Below are 18,260 nucleotides of genomic sequence, written 5' to 3'. Positions count from 1 at the left end.
TTTCAGTTGCGGCCCCTAAACTATGGAATAATTTACCATTGTCTGTGAGGCAGGCCCCAACACTGTCCGCTTTTAAATCTAGTCTTAAAACATATTTATTTTCCTTGGCCTTTACTTCAGTCTGAGAGCTGTGTGTTTTGTCTTGTCGTTGTCATTTTATTTGTGTTGTCTATTTTATGATTTTGGATGTATAGCACTTTGGTCAACTTCTGTTGTTTTAAATGTGCTCTAGAAATAAACTTGACTTGACTTGACTTGACATCAACTACACGCCATACGCTAATACCTTTTCATTACCGTCTACTTTCTATGCATAACAGTTCTATCTAATAACGTATTCGACAGGAATTTTAGACAGATCATGAACTAATGAACAAGGAGAATGCGAGCTCTGGCGTTCTCAGCGCCATCAAAATAAAGGTCTGTCGCGCCGTCAAAATAAAAGTCACAACAACAAGCTTTGCTTACGTCACTTCAGAGTTCCTACTGGCAGTGCGAATGCAACCAGTAAAACGTTCCTATGGGAACTTTTCATTCTCGGGGATCCACCCTGGTGGCTAGAGTTCCTATAACTAACCGGTGCGAAAGACTCTTCTGTTGCGGTCCGGGATTAGTCCATGCTCGTGGATGTCTCACCCTATATATTTTGCTCTTCACCCTGCAGTACTTCACATCTTCCATCGTAAGGTGAGTCTGACACTCCTCACAGCAGGCGGAGCCCCGACAGCTGCCGGGCGGGGAGCATGTCCTCCTGCAGGCCACCGTAGAGTCCACACACGTGCAGACGGTGCAGGCGTCGTAGCTGACGGAGGAGCCGTTCTCGTAGACCTCGCTGTGGAAGAGACAGCTGCCCGGAGACAAGTCGAACACCTTCCTCTGCCCTGCAGGAGACAGACACCAGCCGCACTTACACAGAGACATGAAGACCAGATCCGGCACACATCTGGATTCCAAGTCGTTATTAGCATGTCTTTCTTTTCTGTGTTGTCAGAGGTTTGGTGTTTATCGTGCAGTGTGTTCCAGCTCACAGTTGTGCCTCAGTCCTGTTCCTGTCTGGATGATTGCTACTCTGATGCATTCGGATCTTGTTTATGGACTGTTTGTTTGCGTCTCTTGTTGTTGCCTGTGTACCCACGGCTCTCTGTACCAGTGTCTAACCGGCAGTGTCTGCTGGTCACACTAGTGTCTATCTAATGAATTCTTCTTACTGCATTTGCGATTCCATCCCTGACACAAACGTTCCTTGTGTAAGTGTTCTATAGCCTGTTGATATTTGTTCATGATATTCAGCTACAATTAAATGTATTGCAATAAGACTAAATGTGAATAATATCTAAAGTTTTTTTTATTATTTACTTTATTGGAAGTCGATAATAATCAGAATGGGAATTGTTAAAATTCAAATGATGGCCAACCCTAATTTTAATAGATACTTTCTTCCTGCACATAATTTATCTCTGACATTATGTACAGCATTTTTACATCTAAAGGGTTCGGCTGACAAAGAAAGTTTGCGAAGCCCTTTGTTAGAAGGTATTTATTTTTGGGAGGCTAGACTCATTTTACTGAACTGATTAGTTAAAATGGCTTGTTTCGATGTGTGGGAGTTGCTCAGCAATTATTTATGCAATTTCTGATCTCTGATTCATTGCAATCCCAGACAGGAACTTAGTGTCGGCCCAGATCCGGCCCACGTGTGCAATCCAGGTGTACCAGATGTGGGCCGGATCTGGGCCGACACTATGTTGCTGTCTGGGATGCATCATAATGATGAATGACTAAATATCTGATATGAAGTTTCATTTAATATTTGGATGGTTTTTTGCATGTGCAATGCGGGAGGAAATATCTAGTATAGTGGGTGTGTGTGATATCTGTCATTGAGGATGGCGTGAGATGGTGTGTACTGAGGTTCTGGAAGTGTGTGAATGTTGAGAAACTCACCACGGCATCTGGGACAGCAGTGACCCGCCGGTGTGTGTGTGAGATGAGACGGGCAGGACAGGACAGGACACACAACCTTCTGACACATGCTGTGACCTCCCTGAACACACACACACACACACACACACACACACACACACACACACACACACACACACACACACACACACACACACACACACACACACACACACTTCACTGAACTGAACTGTGAAGAGACGACACAAAGCCGGCGATATGTTATGCCATAAATTAATACATGATTAACTGACTGTATTTTTCTATGTACATTTCCAAAATGCACTTTCTGTAAAGCTGCTTTGAGACAATGTGTATTGTGAAAAGCGCTATACAAATAAATTTGAATTGAATTGAATTGAATTGAACTACAGCTGCTAATGTCAGAAAGAGAAAGCAAAAGATGCTTATATTCAACATGGAATTACATTTACTATTATTATTACCATTTTGAAAGTTGAGAAGGGCTATTATTGTTTGGCCAGTGTTTTGTTGTGACTGATCTGAGAACAGTGTTTAGCAGATAAACTCACAGTGCAGATGCATTTAATACAGGGATTCCCTTCAGGATGAAATTCTTCGTCTTCTTTATATAAATTCCCCTCGAAAATACATCCTGTGAAGATATAAAATATTAACAAGCACTCTGATCAGAATCTGGCTGATTGGCAGAGATATTCAACACACTTCTAGACAAAAAAGCCTTGTGGATCGTTGAATCATGTGACATTATTGAGGAAATGTTGTGCATATTAATATCTAGAATGCTGTTCATAACATTCAGTTAAAATAGTCTTGTTTATAAATTGTCTAGGGTTTCACTTTCTCTTTTTTTCTGAAAAATACACTGCATATGAAAACACACACACACACACACATACACACACACACACACACACTGACTGACCCGGGCAGGTTGGGCAGCATCTCGTCGGGTGTATTCTGGGGTTTTTACAGTGAATGACGCACCTCATCTCTGCTTCAGTGATGACTCCTTCCTGTACAAACAACAACTAAAACATAAATGTGCAAGTAAAGACTGAAGAGGATGTTGATTTTTTTGGCTGGTTTGTTTCTTGTTACAGTGACTTAAATATGAAAAAGCACATATTGTGTGTGCGATGAGCTAGCAGGTTCATGATATTTCTTCTCATTTAAATCTAGTTGTTTAAAGCAGTCAGTCTGCTGTATTACTCCAGATATACTTCTGTCCGGTCCTGGGGCCTCATGTATCAATCTTGCGTACGCCAGCTTTCACGCTCACGGTCGGATTGAACTAACAGTTAAATCAACGTGAGAATGTGCGTTCCTCCACGCCAATTTCATGTCTGGCGTACGTACATTTCTCATAGTTTTTGTCCGTTGGCGACTCTTACAGGCAATGAAGTAAAGTTGCAAACATTACACAGCGAATTATTCTACAAGTCTATCGCACTACCACCTGTGGGAAGCATTGCTATTAATTTGCAATTTATAAAATAATTGACATATTGTCACACAAGCCTTATGGGAATATTCTATCAATTATGCGATTAAGTAAGAACATATAAAAACATATGCAAATTGATACAACCCTTAGTCTATGGCAATGGCAGTTTTGGCCTTATTAGAGGACATTGCTAATGGCAGAATCCGAAGAGAACGAGTTTTTAGGGACCACAATAATTTTCTGGCCCAGGATGATGACTGGCGTATCAGCCGTTTCAGATTTCCAAGGGCTATCCTCTTGGAGCTCTGTGTTGAGTTGGGTCCGAATCTAGAGAGAAAGAGACAGCGAGGAGCCACGCAATACCCGTTCCCTTGCAGGTGCTGACAACACTTGGTTTCCTGGCAACTGGTTCTTTCCAAAGGGAACTGGCAGACCGCTCAGGAATAAGCCAGTCGTCTTTGAGCCGCGCAATGCCAGCGGTATGGGTCGGGATCATCCGCATGTCTACCAGGTATATAAGGTTCCCATATGATGCAGTTGACCAGCCAAACATTAAAACGCAATTTGCAACGATAGCCGGTTTTCCTAATGTAATCGGAGTGATCGACTGCACACACATTGCTATAAAGGCACCATCTGAAGAATAATTTGCATACGTGAATCGGAAACATTTCCATTCAATAAATGTGCAGATAATATGTGATGCACAAATGCGACTAACAAATATTGTGGCAAGGTGGCCTGGGTCAACCCATGATTCATACATCATTTCAAACAGCGTGGTTGGGATGAGGCTCCAAGCTGGCAGTGTGCGCGACGGGTGGCTTCTTGGTGAGTGATGCATTTAAAGTTATGGTTCTATCTAATTTTATTTTTTTTATTTTCATTCAATTATTCAACAACCGTTCTGGAGACCGTGGTTATCCACTAAAGACGTGGCTGTTAACCCCCCTCACCAACCCACAAACTGACGAGAGCGCAGATACAATGATGCCCATTCTGACACTCAGTCAGTTGTAGAGCGGGCGATTGGAGAGCTGAAATGTCGCAGTTTTCCATTTAACGTCCACCTTTATATCAGACCATTTCTTTTTAAGGTCATTTACAGTGCGACTCTCAGATCCCACTGCATTGACGGCATCAGCCAAACTCTCCCACTCATATTTTTTCCTTCCATTATTAATTCCAGAGGACAAAGTTCCAAATAAATGTTTTTTTCTCGTTTCTACCTCCGATAGTAGCACCTCCGATTCACTTTCTGTAAAGTTTTGTTTCTTGCCGCTTGCCTTTGCCATTTTCTTAATGCTTTCTTTTGCCAAAGTGGACTCATTACCATATTTAAATGTATATAATTAAGGGAGGAGACTGGGTGGGGCGTTGTGCTCGTGCAAGTGCGCTCATTTTTACGTTAATTGGGATGTACTAAGAGAATATGCGTGGGATCCTTCGTACGCAGAGATTCATACATCTGTTTTTTTTTGTGCGTACGCACATTTACAGCTTTGTCCATACGCAATGTTTTAGTATGAATTCAACACAAGTCTTTGTACACGAGGCCCCTGGTGATCTGGTTCTGTTTATTCTACTTCTGGACTACAGTATATCACTTGTTGTATGATTTATCAACACACCTGACAGCTGTATGTCACACAGGGTTTGACAGGACTGATCCAGTGATGGGAACTGTTGTAGGACGTCCCGTTCAGCTGACAGCCTGAGAGAGAGAGAGAGAGAGAGAGAGAGAGAGAGAGAGAGAGAGAGAGAGAGAGAGAGAGAGAGAGAGAGAGAGAGAGAGAGAGACACTCTTTTATGGATATTGCAGTGTTTATTATAAATGATTTATCGGTCGGTGCACATCATTATTGTGTTAAATTCATGTTCCTGGTAATCTTGAATCAGAATATCAGCAGCATCTCTTCTCTTCTCTGATGATGACGGCGGGCCAACCTGTCACTAACATGAGATCCACCACTAGCAAACCACAACCATCCAATCAATAGAGGGTATATGCCTGTGACGTCACTGTTGGAGAGGAAAGGATACTGCTAGGCTCTAGTTCTACTTGTTATCAGTATACACCCCTGTGTGTCGGTCAGCACACAAAGAATGAAGAGACTGGTGCTTCTTTCCAAGTGTATTGAATATTGGTTTTATGGTCATGCACTAATACTTTCAACACCAAAACGCCAACCAAAATCCAAATACCAGGCAGGAAAAAACTTGTAGGTGTGCAGCTGCCGTTCTCTCAATAATCTATATTGATGCAGCAGGCACCAAACGATAATAATAATGCCTCCTACTGGAAGCATTAGGAATCGCACTTTAAAATAACTATCCCACAAATAAAAGTCCCACAATAGAAGTCTTCTTTCTCCGGGAGCCTTTTATACAGTCATCGTCGGCCGGAGTGACTGCAGTTACACACACTGAGTGACAGAAACACTGAGAGGCAGAAACACTGAGTGACAGAAACACTGAGAAGCAGAAACACTGAGAAGCAGAAACACTGAGAAGCAGAAACACTGAGAGGCAGAAACACTGACAAGCAGAAACACTGACAAGCAGAAACACTGACAAGCAGAAACACTGAGAGGCAGAAACACTGACAAGCAGAAACACTGAGAGGCAGAAACACTGAGCTGCAGAAACACTGAGAGGCGGAAACACTGAGAGGCGGAAACACTGAGAGGCGGAAACACTGAGAAGCAGAAACACTGAGAGGCGTAAACACTGAGAGGCAGAAACACTGAGAGGCGTAAACACTGAGAGGCAGAAACACTGAGAAGCAGAAACACTGAGAGGCAGAAACACTGAGCGGCAGAAACACTGAGGGGCAGAAACACTGAGAAGCAGAAACCCTGAGAGGCGTAAACACTGAGAGGCAGAAACACTGAGAGGCGGAAACACTGAGAGGCAGAAACCCTGAGAGGCAGAAGCACTGAGAGCCAGAAACACTGAGAGGCAGAAACACTGAGAGGCAGAAACACTGAGAGGCAGAAACACTGAGCGGCAGAAACACTGAGAGGCGGAAACACTGAGAGGCAGAAACACTGAGCGGCCGAAACACTGAGGGGCAGAAACACTGAGAGAAGGAAACACTGAGAGGCAGAAACACTGAGAGGCAGAAACACTGAGAGGCGGAAACAATGAGAGGCGGAAACACTGAGAGGCAAAAACACTAAGAGGCGGAAACACTGAGGGGCAGAAACACTGAGAGGCAGAAACACTGAGGGGCAGAAACACTGAGGGGCAGAAACACTGAGAGGCAGAAACACTGAGCGGCAGAAACACTGAGCGGCAGAAACACTGAGCGGCAGAAACACTGAGTGGCAGAAACACTGAGAGGCAGAAACACTGAGGGGCAGAAACACTGAGCGGCAGAAACACTGAGAGGCGGAAACACTGAGAGGCAGAAACACTGAGCGGCAGAAACACTGAGAGGCGGAAACACTAAGAGGCGGAAACACTGAGCGGCAGAAACACTGAGAGGCAGAAACACTGAGAGGCGGAAACACTGAGGGGCAGAAACACTGAGAGTCGGAAACACTGAGCGGCAGAAACACTGAGGAGCGGAAACACTGAGAGGCAGAAACACTGAGAGGCGGAAACACTGAGGGGCGGAAACACTGAGAGGCGGAAACGCTGAGAGGCAGAAACACTGAGCGGCAGAAACACTGAGGGGCAGAAACACTGAGAGGCAGAAACACTGAGAGGCAGAAACACTGAGAGGCAGAAACACTGAGGGGCAGAAACACTGAGAGGCAGAAACACTGAGAGGCGGAAACACTGAGAGGCAGAAACACTGAGAGGCGGAAACACTGAGCGGCAGAAACACTGAGAGGCAGAAACACTGAGAGGCAGAAACACTGAGAGGCAGAAACACTGAGGGGCAGAAAGACTGAGCGGCAGAAACACTGAGTGGCGGAAACACTGAGCGGCAGAAACACTGAGAGGCAGAAACACTGAGCGGCAGAAACACTGAGGGGCAGAAACACTGAGAGGCAGAAACACTGAAAGGCGGAAACACTGAGAGGCAGAAACACTGAGAGGCAGAAACACTGAGCGGCAGAAACACTGAGGGGCAGAAACACTGAGGGGCAGAAACACTGAGAGGCAGAAACACTGAGAGGCAGAAACACTGAGAGGCAGAAACACTGATAGGCAGAAACACTGAGAGGCAGAAACACTGAGGGGCAGAAACACTGAGAGGCAGAAGCACTGAGAGGCAGAAACACTGAGAGGCAGAAACAATGAGCGGCAGAAACACTGAGAGGCAGAAACACTGAGAGGCAGAAACACTGAGAGGCAGAAACACTGAGGGGCAGAAACACTGAGGGGCAGAAACACTGAGAGGCAGAAACACTGAGAGGCAGAAACACTGAGAGGCAGAAACACTGAGGGGCAGAAACACTGAGGGGCAGAAACACTGAGAGGCAGAAACACTGAGAGGCAGAAACAATGAGCGGCAAAAACACTGAGGGGCAGAAACACTGAGAGGCAGAAACACTGAGAGGCAGAAACACTGAGAGGCGGAAACACTGAGAGGCGGAAACACTGAGAGGCGGAAACACTGAGCGGCAGAAACACTGAGTGGCAGAAACACTGAGAGGCAGAAACACTGAGGGGCAGAAACACTGAGCGGCAGAAACACTGAGAGGCGGAAAACACTGAGAGGCAGAAACACTGAGCGGCAGAAACACTGAGAGGCGGAAACACTAAGAGGCGGAAACACTGAGCGGCAGAAACACTGAGAGGCAGAAACACTGAGAGGCGGAAACACTGAGGGGCAGAAACACTGAGAGTCGGAAACACTGAGCGGCAGAAACACTGAGGAGCGGAAACACTGAGAGGCAGAAACACTGAGAGGCGGAAACACTGAGGGGCGGAAACAGTGAGAGGCGGAAACGCTGAGAGGCAGAAACACTGAGCGGCAGAAACACTGAGGGGCAGAAACACTGAGAGGCAGAAACACTGAGAGGCAGAAACACTGAGAGGCAGAAACACTGAGGGGCAGAAACACTGAGAGGCAGAAACACTGAGAGGCGGAAACACTGAGAGGCAGAAACACTGAGAGGCGGAAACACTGAGCGGCAGAAACACTGAGAGGCAGAAACACTGAGAGGCAGAAACACTGAGAGGCAGAAACACTGAGGGGCAGAAAGACTGAGCGGCAGAAACACTGAGTGGCGGAAACACTGAGCGGCAGAAACACTGAGAGGCAGAAACACTGAGCGGCAGAAACACTGAGGGGCAGAAACACTGAGAGGCAGAAACACTGAAAGGCGGAAACACTGAGAGGCAGAAACACTGAGAGGCAGAAACACTGAGCGGCAGAAACACTGAGGGGCAGAAACACTGAGGGGCAGAAACACTGAGAGGCAGAAACACTGAGAGGCAGAAACACTGAGAGGCAGAAACACTGATAGGCAGAAACACTGAGAGGCAGAAACACTGAGGGGCAGAAACACTGAGAGGCAGAAGCACTGAGAGGCAGAAACACTGAGAGGCAGAAACAATGAGCGGCAGAAACACTGAGAGGCAGAAACACTGAGAGGCAGAAACACTGAGAGGCAGAAACACTGAGGGGCAGAAACACTGAGGGGCAGAAACACTGAGAGGCAGAAACACTGAGAGGCAGAAACACTGAGAGGCAGAAACACTGAGGGGCAGAAACACTGAGAGGCAGAAACACTGAGGGGCAGAAACACTGAGAGGCATAAACACTGAGAGACAGAAACACTGAGTGGCAGAAACACTGAGAGGCAGAAACACTGAGAGGCAGAAACACTGAGGGGCAGAAACACTGAGCGGCAGAAACACTGAGAGGCGGAAAACACTGAGAGGCAGAAACACTGAGCGGCAGAAACACTGAGAGGCGGAAACACTAAGAGGCGGAAACACTGAGCGGCAGAAACACTGAGAGGCAGAAACACTGAGAGGCGGAAACACTGAGGGGCAGAAACACTGAGAGTCGGAAACACTGAGCGGCAGAAACACTGAGGAGCGGAAACACTGAGAGGCAGAAACACTGAGAGGCGGAAACACTGAGGGGCGGAAACAGTGAGAGGCGGAAACGCTGAGAGGCAGAAACACTGAGCGGCAGAAACACTGAGGGGCAGAAACACTGAGAGGCAGAAACACTGAGAGGCAGAAACACTGAGAGGCAGAAACACTGAGGGGCAGAAACACTGAGAGGCAGAAACACTGAGAGGCGGAAACACTGAGAGGCAGAAACACTGAGAGGCGGAAACACTGAGCGGCAGAAACACTGAGAGGCAGAAACACTGAGAGGCAGAAACACTGAGAGGCAGAAACACTGAGGGGCAGAAAGACTGAGCGGCAGAAACACTGAGTGGCGGAAACACTGAGCGGCAGAAACACTGAGAGGCAGAAACACTGAGCGGCAGAAACACTGAGGGGCAGAAACACTGAGAGGCAGAAACACTGAAAGGCGGAAACACTGAGAGGCAGAAACACTGAGAGGCAGAAACACTGAGCGGCAGAAACACTGAGGGGCAGAAACACTGAGGGGCAGAAACACTGAGAGGCAGAAACACTGAGAGGCAGAAACACTGAGAGGCAGAAACACTGATAGGCAGAAACACTGAGAGGCAGAAACACTGAGGGGCAGAAACACTGAGAGGCAGAAGCACTGAGAGGCAGAAACACTGAGAGGCAGAAACAATGAGCGGCAGAAACACTGAGAGGCAGAAACACTGAGAGGCAGAAACACTGAGAGGCAGAAACACTGAGGGGCAGAAACACTGAGGGGCAGAAACACTGAGAGGCAGAAACACTGAGAGGCAGAAACACTGAGAGGCAGAAACACTGAGGGGCAGAAACACTGAGAGGCAGAAGCACTGAGAGGCAGAAACACTGAGAGGCGGAAACACTGAGAGGCGGAAACACTGAGAGGCGGAAACACTGAGCGGCAGAAACACTGAGAGGCAGAAACACTGAGAGGCAGAAACACTGAGAGGCAGAAACACTGAGAGGCAGAAACAATGAGCGGCAGAAACACTGAGAGGCAGAAACACTGAGAGGCGTAAACACTGAGAGGCAGAAACACTGATAGGCAGAAACACTGAGGGGCAGAAACACTGAGGGGCAGAAACACTGAGAGGCAGAAACACTGAGAGGCAGAAACACTGAGAGGCAGAAACACTGAGGGGTAGAAACACTGAGAGGCAGAAACACTGAGAGGCAGAAACACTGAGAGGCAGAAACACTGAGGGGCATAAACACTGCAGGGGCATAAACACTGAGGGGCAGAAACACTGAGGGGCATAAACACTGAGGGGCATAAACACTGAGGGGCATAAACACTGAGGGGCAGAAACACTGAGGGGCAGAAACACTGAGGGGAAGAAACACTGAGAGGCAGAAACACTGAGAGGCAGAAACACTGAGAGACAGAAACACCAGAGTGGCAGAAACACTGAGAGGCAGAAACACTGAGAGGCAGAAACGCTGATCGGCAGAAACACTGAGAGGCAGAAACGCTGATCGGCAGAAACGCTGAGAGGCAGAAACACTGAGAGGCAGAAACACTGAGAGGCAGAAACGCTGATCGGCAGAAACACTGAGAGGCAGAAACACTGAGATTTAGAAACACTGAGTGGCAGAAACACTGAGAGGCAGAAACACTGAGCGACAGAAACACTGAGCGACAGAAACACTGAGAGGCAGAAACACTGAGAGGCAGAAACACTGATAGGCAGAAACACTGAGAGGCAGAAACACTGAGGGGCAGAAACACTGAGAGGCAGAAACACTGAGAGGCAGAAACACTGAGAGGCAGAAACAATGAGCGGCAGAAACACTGAGAGGCAGAAACACTGAGAGGCAGAAACACTGAGAGGCAGAAACACTGAGGGGCAGAAACACTGAGGGGCAGAAACACTGAGAGGCAGAAACACTGAGAGGCAGAAACACTGAGAGGCAGAAACACTGAGAGGCAGAAACACTGAGGGGCAGAAACACTGAGGGGCAGAAACACTGAGAGGCAGAAACACTGAGAGGCAGAAACAATGAGCGGCAAAAACACTGAGGGGCAGAAACACTGAGAGGCAGAAACACTGAGAGGCAGAAACACTGAGAGGCGGAAACACTGAGAGGCGGAAACACTGAGAGGCGGAAACACTGAGCGGCAGAAACACTGAGAGGCAGAAACACTGAGAGGCAGCAACACTGAGAGGCAGAAACACTGAGAGGCAGAAACAATGAGCGGCAGAAACACTGAGAGGCAGAAACACTGAGAGGCGTAAACACTGAGAGGCAGAAACACTGATAGGCAGAAACACTGAGGGGCAGAAACACTGAGAGGCAGAAACACTGAGAGGCAGAAACACTGAGAGGCAGAAACACTGAGAGGCAGAAACACTGAGAGGCAGAAACACTGAGAGGCAGAAACACTGAGGGGCATAAACACTGCAGGGGCATAAACACTGAGGGGCATAAACACTGAGGGGCATAAACACTGAGGGGCATAAACACTGAGGGGCATAAACACTGAGGGGCATAAACACTGAGGGGCAGAAACACTGAGGGGCAGAAACACTGAGGGGCAGAAACACTGAGGGGAAGAAACACTGAGAGGCAGAAACACTGAGAGGCAGAAACACTGAGAGACAGAAACACTGAGTGGCAGAAACACTGAGAGGCAGAAACACTGAGAGGCAGAAACGCTGATCGGCAGAAACACTGAGAGGCAGAAACACTGAGAGGCAGAAACGCTGAGAGGCAGAAACACTGAGAGGCAGAAACACTGAGATTTAGAAACACTGAGAGGCAGAAACACTGAGAGGCAGAAACACTGAGAGGCAGAAACACTGAGAGGCAAAATTGGTTTTCAGCGTGAATGCTGAGAAAAACACATCTAAAGCGGGAAAAAGCTTTGTGATCATCAATTAAATATGTACCATTATATATTCTGCATAATTGTTTTTAAATAAACACTGACAAAAAAACGACACAAGTTTTAGGGCGGGATGATATGATGATATATACACTCACCTAAAGGATTATTAGGAACACCATACTAATACTGTGTTTGACCCCCTTTCTCCTTCAGAACTGCCTTAATTCTACGTGGCATTGATTCAACAAGGTGCTGAAAGCATTCTTTAGAAATGTTGGCCCATATTGATAGCATAGCATCTTGCAGTTGATGGAGATTTGTGGGATGCACATCCAGGGCACGAAGCTCCCGTTCCACCACATCCCAAAGATGCTCAATTGGGTTGAGATCTGGTGACTGTGGGGGCCATTTTAGTACAGTGAACTCATTGTCATGTTCAAGAAACCAATTTGAAATGATTCGAGCTTTGTGACATGGTGCATTATCCTGCTGGAAGTAGCCATCAGAGGATGGGTACATGGTGGCCATAAAGGGATGGACATGGTCAGAAACAATGCTCAGGTAGGCCGTGGCATTTGAACGATGCCCAATTGGCACTAAGGGGCCTAAAGTGTGCCAAGAAAACCTACCCCACACCATTACACCACCACCACCAGCCTGCACAGTGGTAACAAGGCATGATTGATCCATTTTCTCATTCTGTTTACGCCAAATTCTGACTCTACCATCTGAATCTCTCAACAGAAATCGAGACTCATCAGACCAATAAACATTTTTCCAGTCTTCAACTGTCCAATTTTGGTGAGCTCTTGCAAATTGTAGCCTCTTTTTCCTATTTGTAGTGGAGATGAGTGGTACCCGGTGGGGTCTTCTGCTGTTGTAGCCCATCCGCCTCTAGGTTGTGCGTGTTGTGGCTTCACAAATGCTTTGCTGCATACCTCGGTTGTAACGAGTGGTTATTTCAGTCAAAGTTGCTCTTCTATCAGCTTGAATCAGTCGGCCCATTCTCCTCTGACCTCTAGCATCAACAAGGCATTTTCGCCCACAGGACTGCCGCATACTGGATGTTTTTCCCTTTTCACACCATTCTTTGTAAACCCTAGAAATGGTTGTGCGTGAAAATCCCAGTAACTGAGCAGATTGTGAAATACTCAGACCGGCCCGTCTGACACCAACAACCATGCCACGCTCAAAATTGCTTAAATCACCTTTCTTTCCCATTCTGACATTCAGTTTGGAGTTCAGGAGATTGTCTTGACCAGGACCACACCCCTAAATGCATTGAAGCAACTGCCATGTGATTGGTTGATTAGATAATTGCATTAATGAGAAATTGAACAGGTGTTCCTAATAATCCTTTAGGTGAGTGTATAACATTGATATAAATGTTTACAATGCATTTAGACCTATATTGTAATTATATAAAGTATTCACAGGCAAATTTGCTTTACGTATTTCCCCAGTGTGGAAATCAGGCTCATATAAAGTCAGAAAACACGATTCCTGCTGCATGTCAATATCCATGATCACTGGATCTTTGGTGAGTTATAAGAATCACTATATCAAGTCCAACCTTTCGTTTAAACTGATAATCGTTTGTTTTACTGTTGTTTTCTCAGTTTCTTCTATTAAATCCAGTCACTCAGCAGCTCTTCTGCCACTCAGTCCTGCTGAGGGAGTGTGTTCCCGCGGGAAAGTGACTCGATGCAGAACCTCTATTACCCACAGCCAAAATCAAGTCCCAGCAGCTCAAATAAAACATCCAGGACAGAAAAAGAGAGTCCACAGCTGTAACTGCGTCTGTCGACCACAAGGTGGCAGTGATGCTAAACTCACGAGTTAAACAGCAAAACTACAGTCAAACAAAACATGAATCAGACACCAGATATATTTTTTTATATTGCTTTACTAGTGTGTGCAGGACACTATAGTTCATTTATGTGAGGAGAGCAAAATAAAGTAAACTGACATAATATACCTAAAAATTCTGCACACAGTGACTACCAGTAAAATTTATTTAAAAAATCAGGACCAAAAATGATTGGGACACTTTGAGCTGATCATGTTTTGCTGAAGTGTTTTTTCTTTAATAACTAATGCACCTTTTTACACCACAGACTGAACAACATGAAGCACTGCTTGGTGACTGGTTGAGCTAAACTGGTATTATCTAATTGTGTAGTTAAATTTAACAGCTGACAGATATTCAACATAATTCATGTGTGAGAGTCTAATAGAAGGACGGACAAAACCAGTCAAATATCAACTGATTTAATAACTCTGAGTTCTGCTCATATTTTATTACCATTTTCTAAACTAGTAAATAATAATGAGATATTAGTCATATTTCAGACCTTTGCATCGTTCACAGCAGGCTCCCGTCTGTTTGACCACCAGCGCACAGTCTTCATCCACCACCGGACACTTCTCCTGCTTACAGTCCACTTTCTGATTCTGCCCACAGAGAACACACGAAGAACAATCCCTTATCAGTCCAAACCGCATGCAATCATTTCACAATATAACAAACACAAGCAGGACATTGAGTACGGGATGTGACAGATCGGCTTAATTCAATCACATCATGACATCCCATCAACAGCAGAAATGCATGACCATAAAGAGCAGCATCATCTTTCAGAGATAAAACTTCCTGTATTGATCGCTATTCATCAGCAGAATCAATACGAGACATTCATCAAGCCGTCATATCAGTTCTCACACACTCACCTTGAGAAAGACTCTCCACACTAATGTTTATACACAAGAACACTTATTCACTGCCTAGTATATGTCCGATTACAGATGTTAAATGTGTGATCATCTCCATGTGAGGATTAGTGTTGAGTTCTGTGATCAGGACAGAGATAGATGTGGATAAATCTGCTTAATTACAGTTATTCCACTTCATCACGCATGTTTTTACATCTGTTTTATTTACACTGGACACAGTTATGCATAACACATTTACAGTTATCACTTAATTCAACTTAAAAACTCAAGCTCAGCTGCTGTCGTTTCAACTTTTTATATTAAATTAACTTTAAAAAATGTAGTTGAATCTTGTTTAACGTATAAAAAGCAGCTAAAGTTGTTATTAAAGTTATTAAAGTTGTTATAAAGATTATTTTGACTAATTCAAGCAGTGTAGTGTCACAACTTATTGATCATATCATTTTTACAGCGTACAAAAGCAGCACTGCAAATTTAACCACATATAAATTTGGGACATACTTTATATTAAGGTGTCCTTGATACAGTAACAGTTCAATTATACAGTTAAAGCATCTGTTAATTTTGATATTTTGGGCTTTTTGTCTTTTCATAAAGTGTTTTTTTCTGACTGGTGAAAAGAAAACATCCAAAATACACGTTTAAGTGTATCTTTTACAGCACTTTATCTTTTTGTGGCTGTATATTTCCGTTACAGTACATATATTTAAAGACCTTTTTCTCCAGAAATCTCCACTTCAGCAGCTTCACACACACCAAACTTTAGTTTTATTCCTATCTATATTCAGAAGGTTTTTACCGAGCGGTTTCTTCATATATAAAGTGCCTGATTTTATAAAAAACATTTTACTAAAACATTTTTGAAATACATTTTTTTCTGTCTGTTGACAGTATTTTCTGATTTATGGAGAGATAAAAATCTTTGACTCTGGTTTAGGTTTAGTGTTTAGTGTTAGTTGCATGTGATTATGCACAATTTACTGTTATTACATAGTTGGTTAATTAGTACATGTAACGTGTGTAACAAGGAGACTATAAACCAAAGTGTTACCTTAAATTCCCCTTTAAATAATATGTCAATTATGAAGCCAGTAATACTTACAGTTTTACGATTATTATTATTATAATTGTCATTTTTATATCAAATACTGTTCTCATAAACAGAATGATTACAGATAACTGAATATTGATTAACTCTACAAAACCCTTAAATATGTTTATATTCTGTCAGAATCGTATTTATTTTATTATACTTCTTGAATATTTAACACAAAGTAAAAAATATTTTTATGATTTATCACAACGTTTTTTCTTCTTCTTTTGCCAAAACAACTTAGTTCACTAATGTTGTTCCGATAACATGATATTTGAAGTTTCTGTTGATTAAAGCAATCTCTTTCACTATATTAACTCAAAATTTTAGTTTCATTGAACGCTTACTTGCTTTTTTAAGTTAAACCAACAATAATTTCCCAGTGTATTAGCCCAGCCGTGACTGCTGTGATGCTGAATGTGCCGTATGAAGCTGTGCTGTTCTCACCACACACACGCAGGAGATGCAGGGGTTGTCTGTGATGTTCGGGATGTGTAAGACTTCTCCCTCGTTCTCACAGCTAGCCTCAGTTCCTGCAACAAGAGTTATTCAACACACCCGTCAAACTCTCCTCCTGTAGTTTCATGAAGATATCACCATGAATATCACTTCATCTCACAGTGTTTCTCTGTATTTAAGGGATTATTGAGGCATAGAAATGAAAAAAGGTAACCTAAATAATTAACTGGTTTAATTCAAGTCAAAAATATGATTTAATTTTGCTGAATTAATCTTAATAGCAACAGTACATTAAATGCAGTTATCTGGTGGAGCTACTGCTGCACTCATTAATAACTGAATAATGTAATATGTAAGAGCTAAATTCCACCATCATCATCATAATCATTTGTTAACAAACAGTGAGCTCATCGTTTCTGCCTTTAGTTATTACATTGTTTAAATGAATACATTTTTAGCTAACCGTGATTTGTATATGTGCATTTCTGAAATGCATAACTTAGACAGTCTCCTCTGATAACAGATCACTGTAAACTGTAATATGGACTCATGCATTTTCTGTAAAGCTGCTTTGAAACGATGTGTGTTGTGAAAAGCGCGATACAAATAGGCTAAATGTGAATTGAATTAAATAATTTTCACTACCTTTACTTTTTTTTAAACTTAACACTACTAACACTTACTCAAAATCAAATTCAGATTTAAAACTCAACAATCATTACGTATTAGGCTACATTATGCAATTATTAATGAGTATACAGTAGTAAGTAGCTCCACTCTAAAAAATGCTGGGGTTTTTTCAACCCATGTTTGAGTCAAATATGGACAAACCCAACCATTGGTTTAAATGAACCTAGGTTTAAACGCTTTAATATAAACCAACAGTTGGGTTTGTCCATTTTAACCCAAACATAGGTTGAAAAAAACTGTTTTTAGAGTGGAGCAACGTACTACTGTATGCTTATTAATCATTAATAATTGCATAATGTAGCGAGCTGAATTATTTTCACCAACCTTTCATTTGGAAAAAAAACTAAGCACCACTAACACTTACTCAAAATCAAATTCTGATTAAAATTCCAAACCCATCCGATTACATCTTAATAAAACTAATGTTGTGCCTAATATTTGATGTGTTCTGCTGATATTCCTCCGTGAGCTCGTTCCGAGTGTGTGTGTGTGTGTGTGTGTGTGTGTGTGAGATTCTCACCGGTGATTAAAGGCGCAGTTGAATGAGGCGTTTGGAGAATGAAGAACCAGAGCAGCAGGTTGTGTGTTACTGGAGAAGACACACACAGCATCCTAAATCCGCTCCAGAGAGAAAACACGAGAATAAAGAGAGTATCCAGAGCCTGTCGTTAAGATCCAGAGAGAGAGAGACATGAGGGACTCGATCCCGACGCGAAACCTTCACACACACACATCAGCTCGACAGTATCAGGACAAAACCAGCTCACACACTCCACAGAGAGTTCCAAACGCAGGTAAGATCCAGAGGTGTGTGTGAGATGTCAGTTCCATGGTCCGAGTGGTCCGAGCTGTGTGCGCGCGTGTGTGTGTGTGTGTGTGCGGGTCCCCGCGGACGCGCTCCGCGGTTAAACACCAGTCCTCCGGCGCGCGCACAGATTATCCGCCCTCGCTATTTAAACGCACGTGTGACACACACACACAGACACACGCGTGTGTGTGTGTGTGTGTGTGTGTGTGTGTGTGTGTGTGTGTGT

At 44.2% G+C, this 18,260-nt stretch overlaps 1 protein-coding gene across 1 annotated transcript in view; it reads right to left on the bottom strand.

Annotated features, from left to right (window-relative positions):
- The window catches only part of bmper (BMP binding endothelial regulator), a 36,032-nt gene extending 17,772 nt beyond the window's left edge, over window positions 1–18,260 (bottom strand). Inside the window, exons 1-8 of the mRNA XM_077200196.1 lie at window positions 17,747–18,260; window positions 16,525–16,610; window positions 14,606–14,705; window positions 5,023–5,105; window positions 2,870–2,960; window positions 2,496–2,578; window positions 1,945–2,044; window positions 637–881 (exon numbers count right to left, since the gene is read on the bottom strand). Of these exons, the coding sequence (XP_077056311.1) occupies window positions 637–881; window positions 1,945–2,044; window positions 2,496–2,578; window positions 2,870–2,960; window positions 5,023–5,105; window positions 14,606–14,705; window positions 16,525–16,610; window positions 17,747–17,837 (879 nt within the window). The 5' untranslated portion in view covers window positions 17,838–18,260. The remainder of the gene's footprint in view (window positions 1–636; window positions 882–1,944; window positions 2,045–2,495; window positions 2,579–2,869; window positions 2,961–5,022; window positions 5,106–14,605; window positions 14,706–16,524; window positions 16,611–17,746) is intronic.

This window comes from Siphateles boraxobius, unplaced genomic scaffold (genome assembly GCF_051911475.1).
Source record: "Siphateles boraxobius isolate OS27281-9 unplaced genomic scaffold, OSU_SipBor_1 45, whole genome shotgun sequence".
In the NCBI taxonomy this organism is placed as follows: domain Eukaryota; kingdom Metazoa; phylum Chordata; class Actinopteri; order Cypriniformes; family Leuciscidae; genus Siphateles; species Siphateles boraxobius.
Note: the sequence above shows the minus strand (reverse complement) of the source record. Positions and strands in the feature narration are given on the sequence as shown.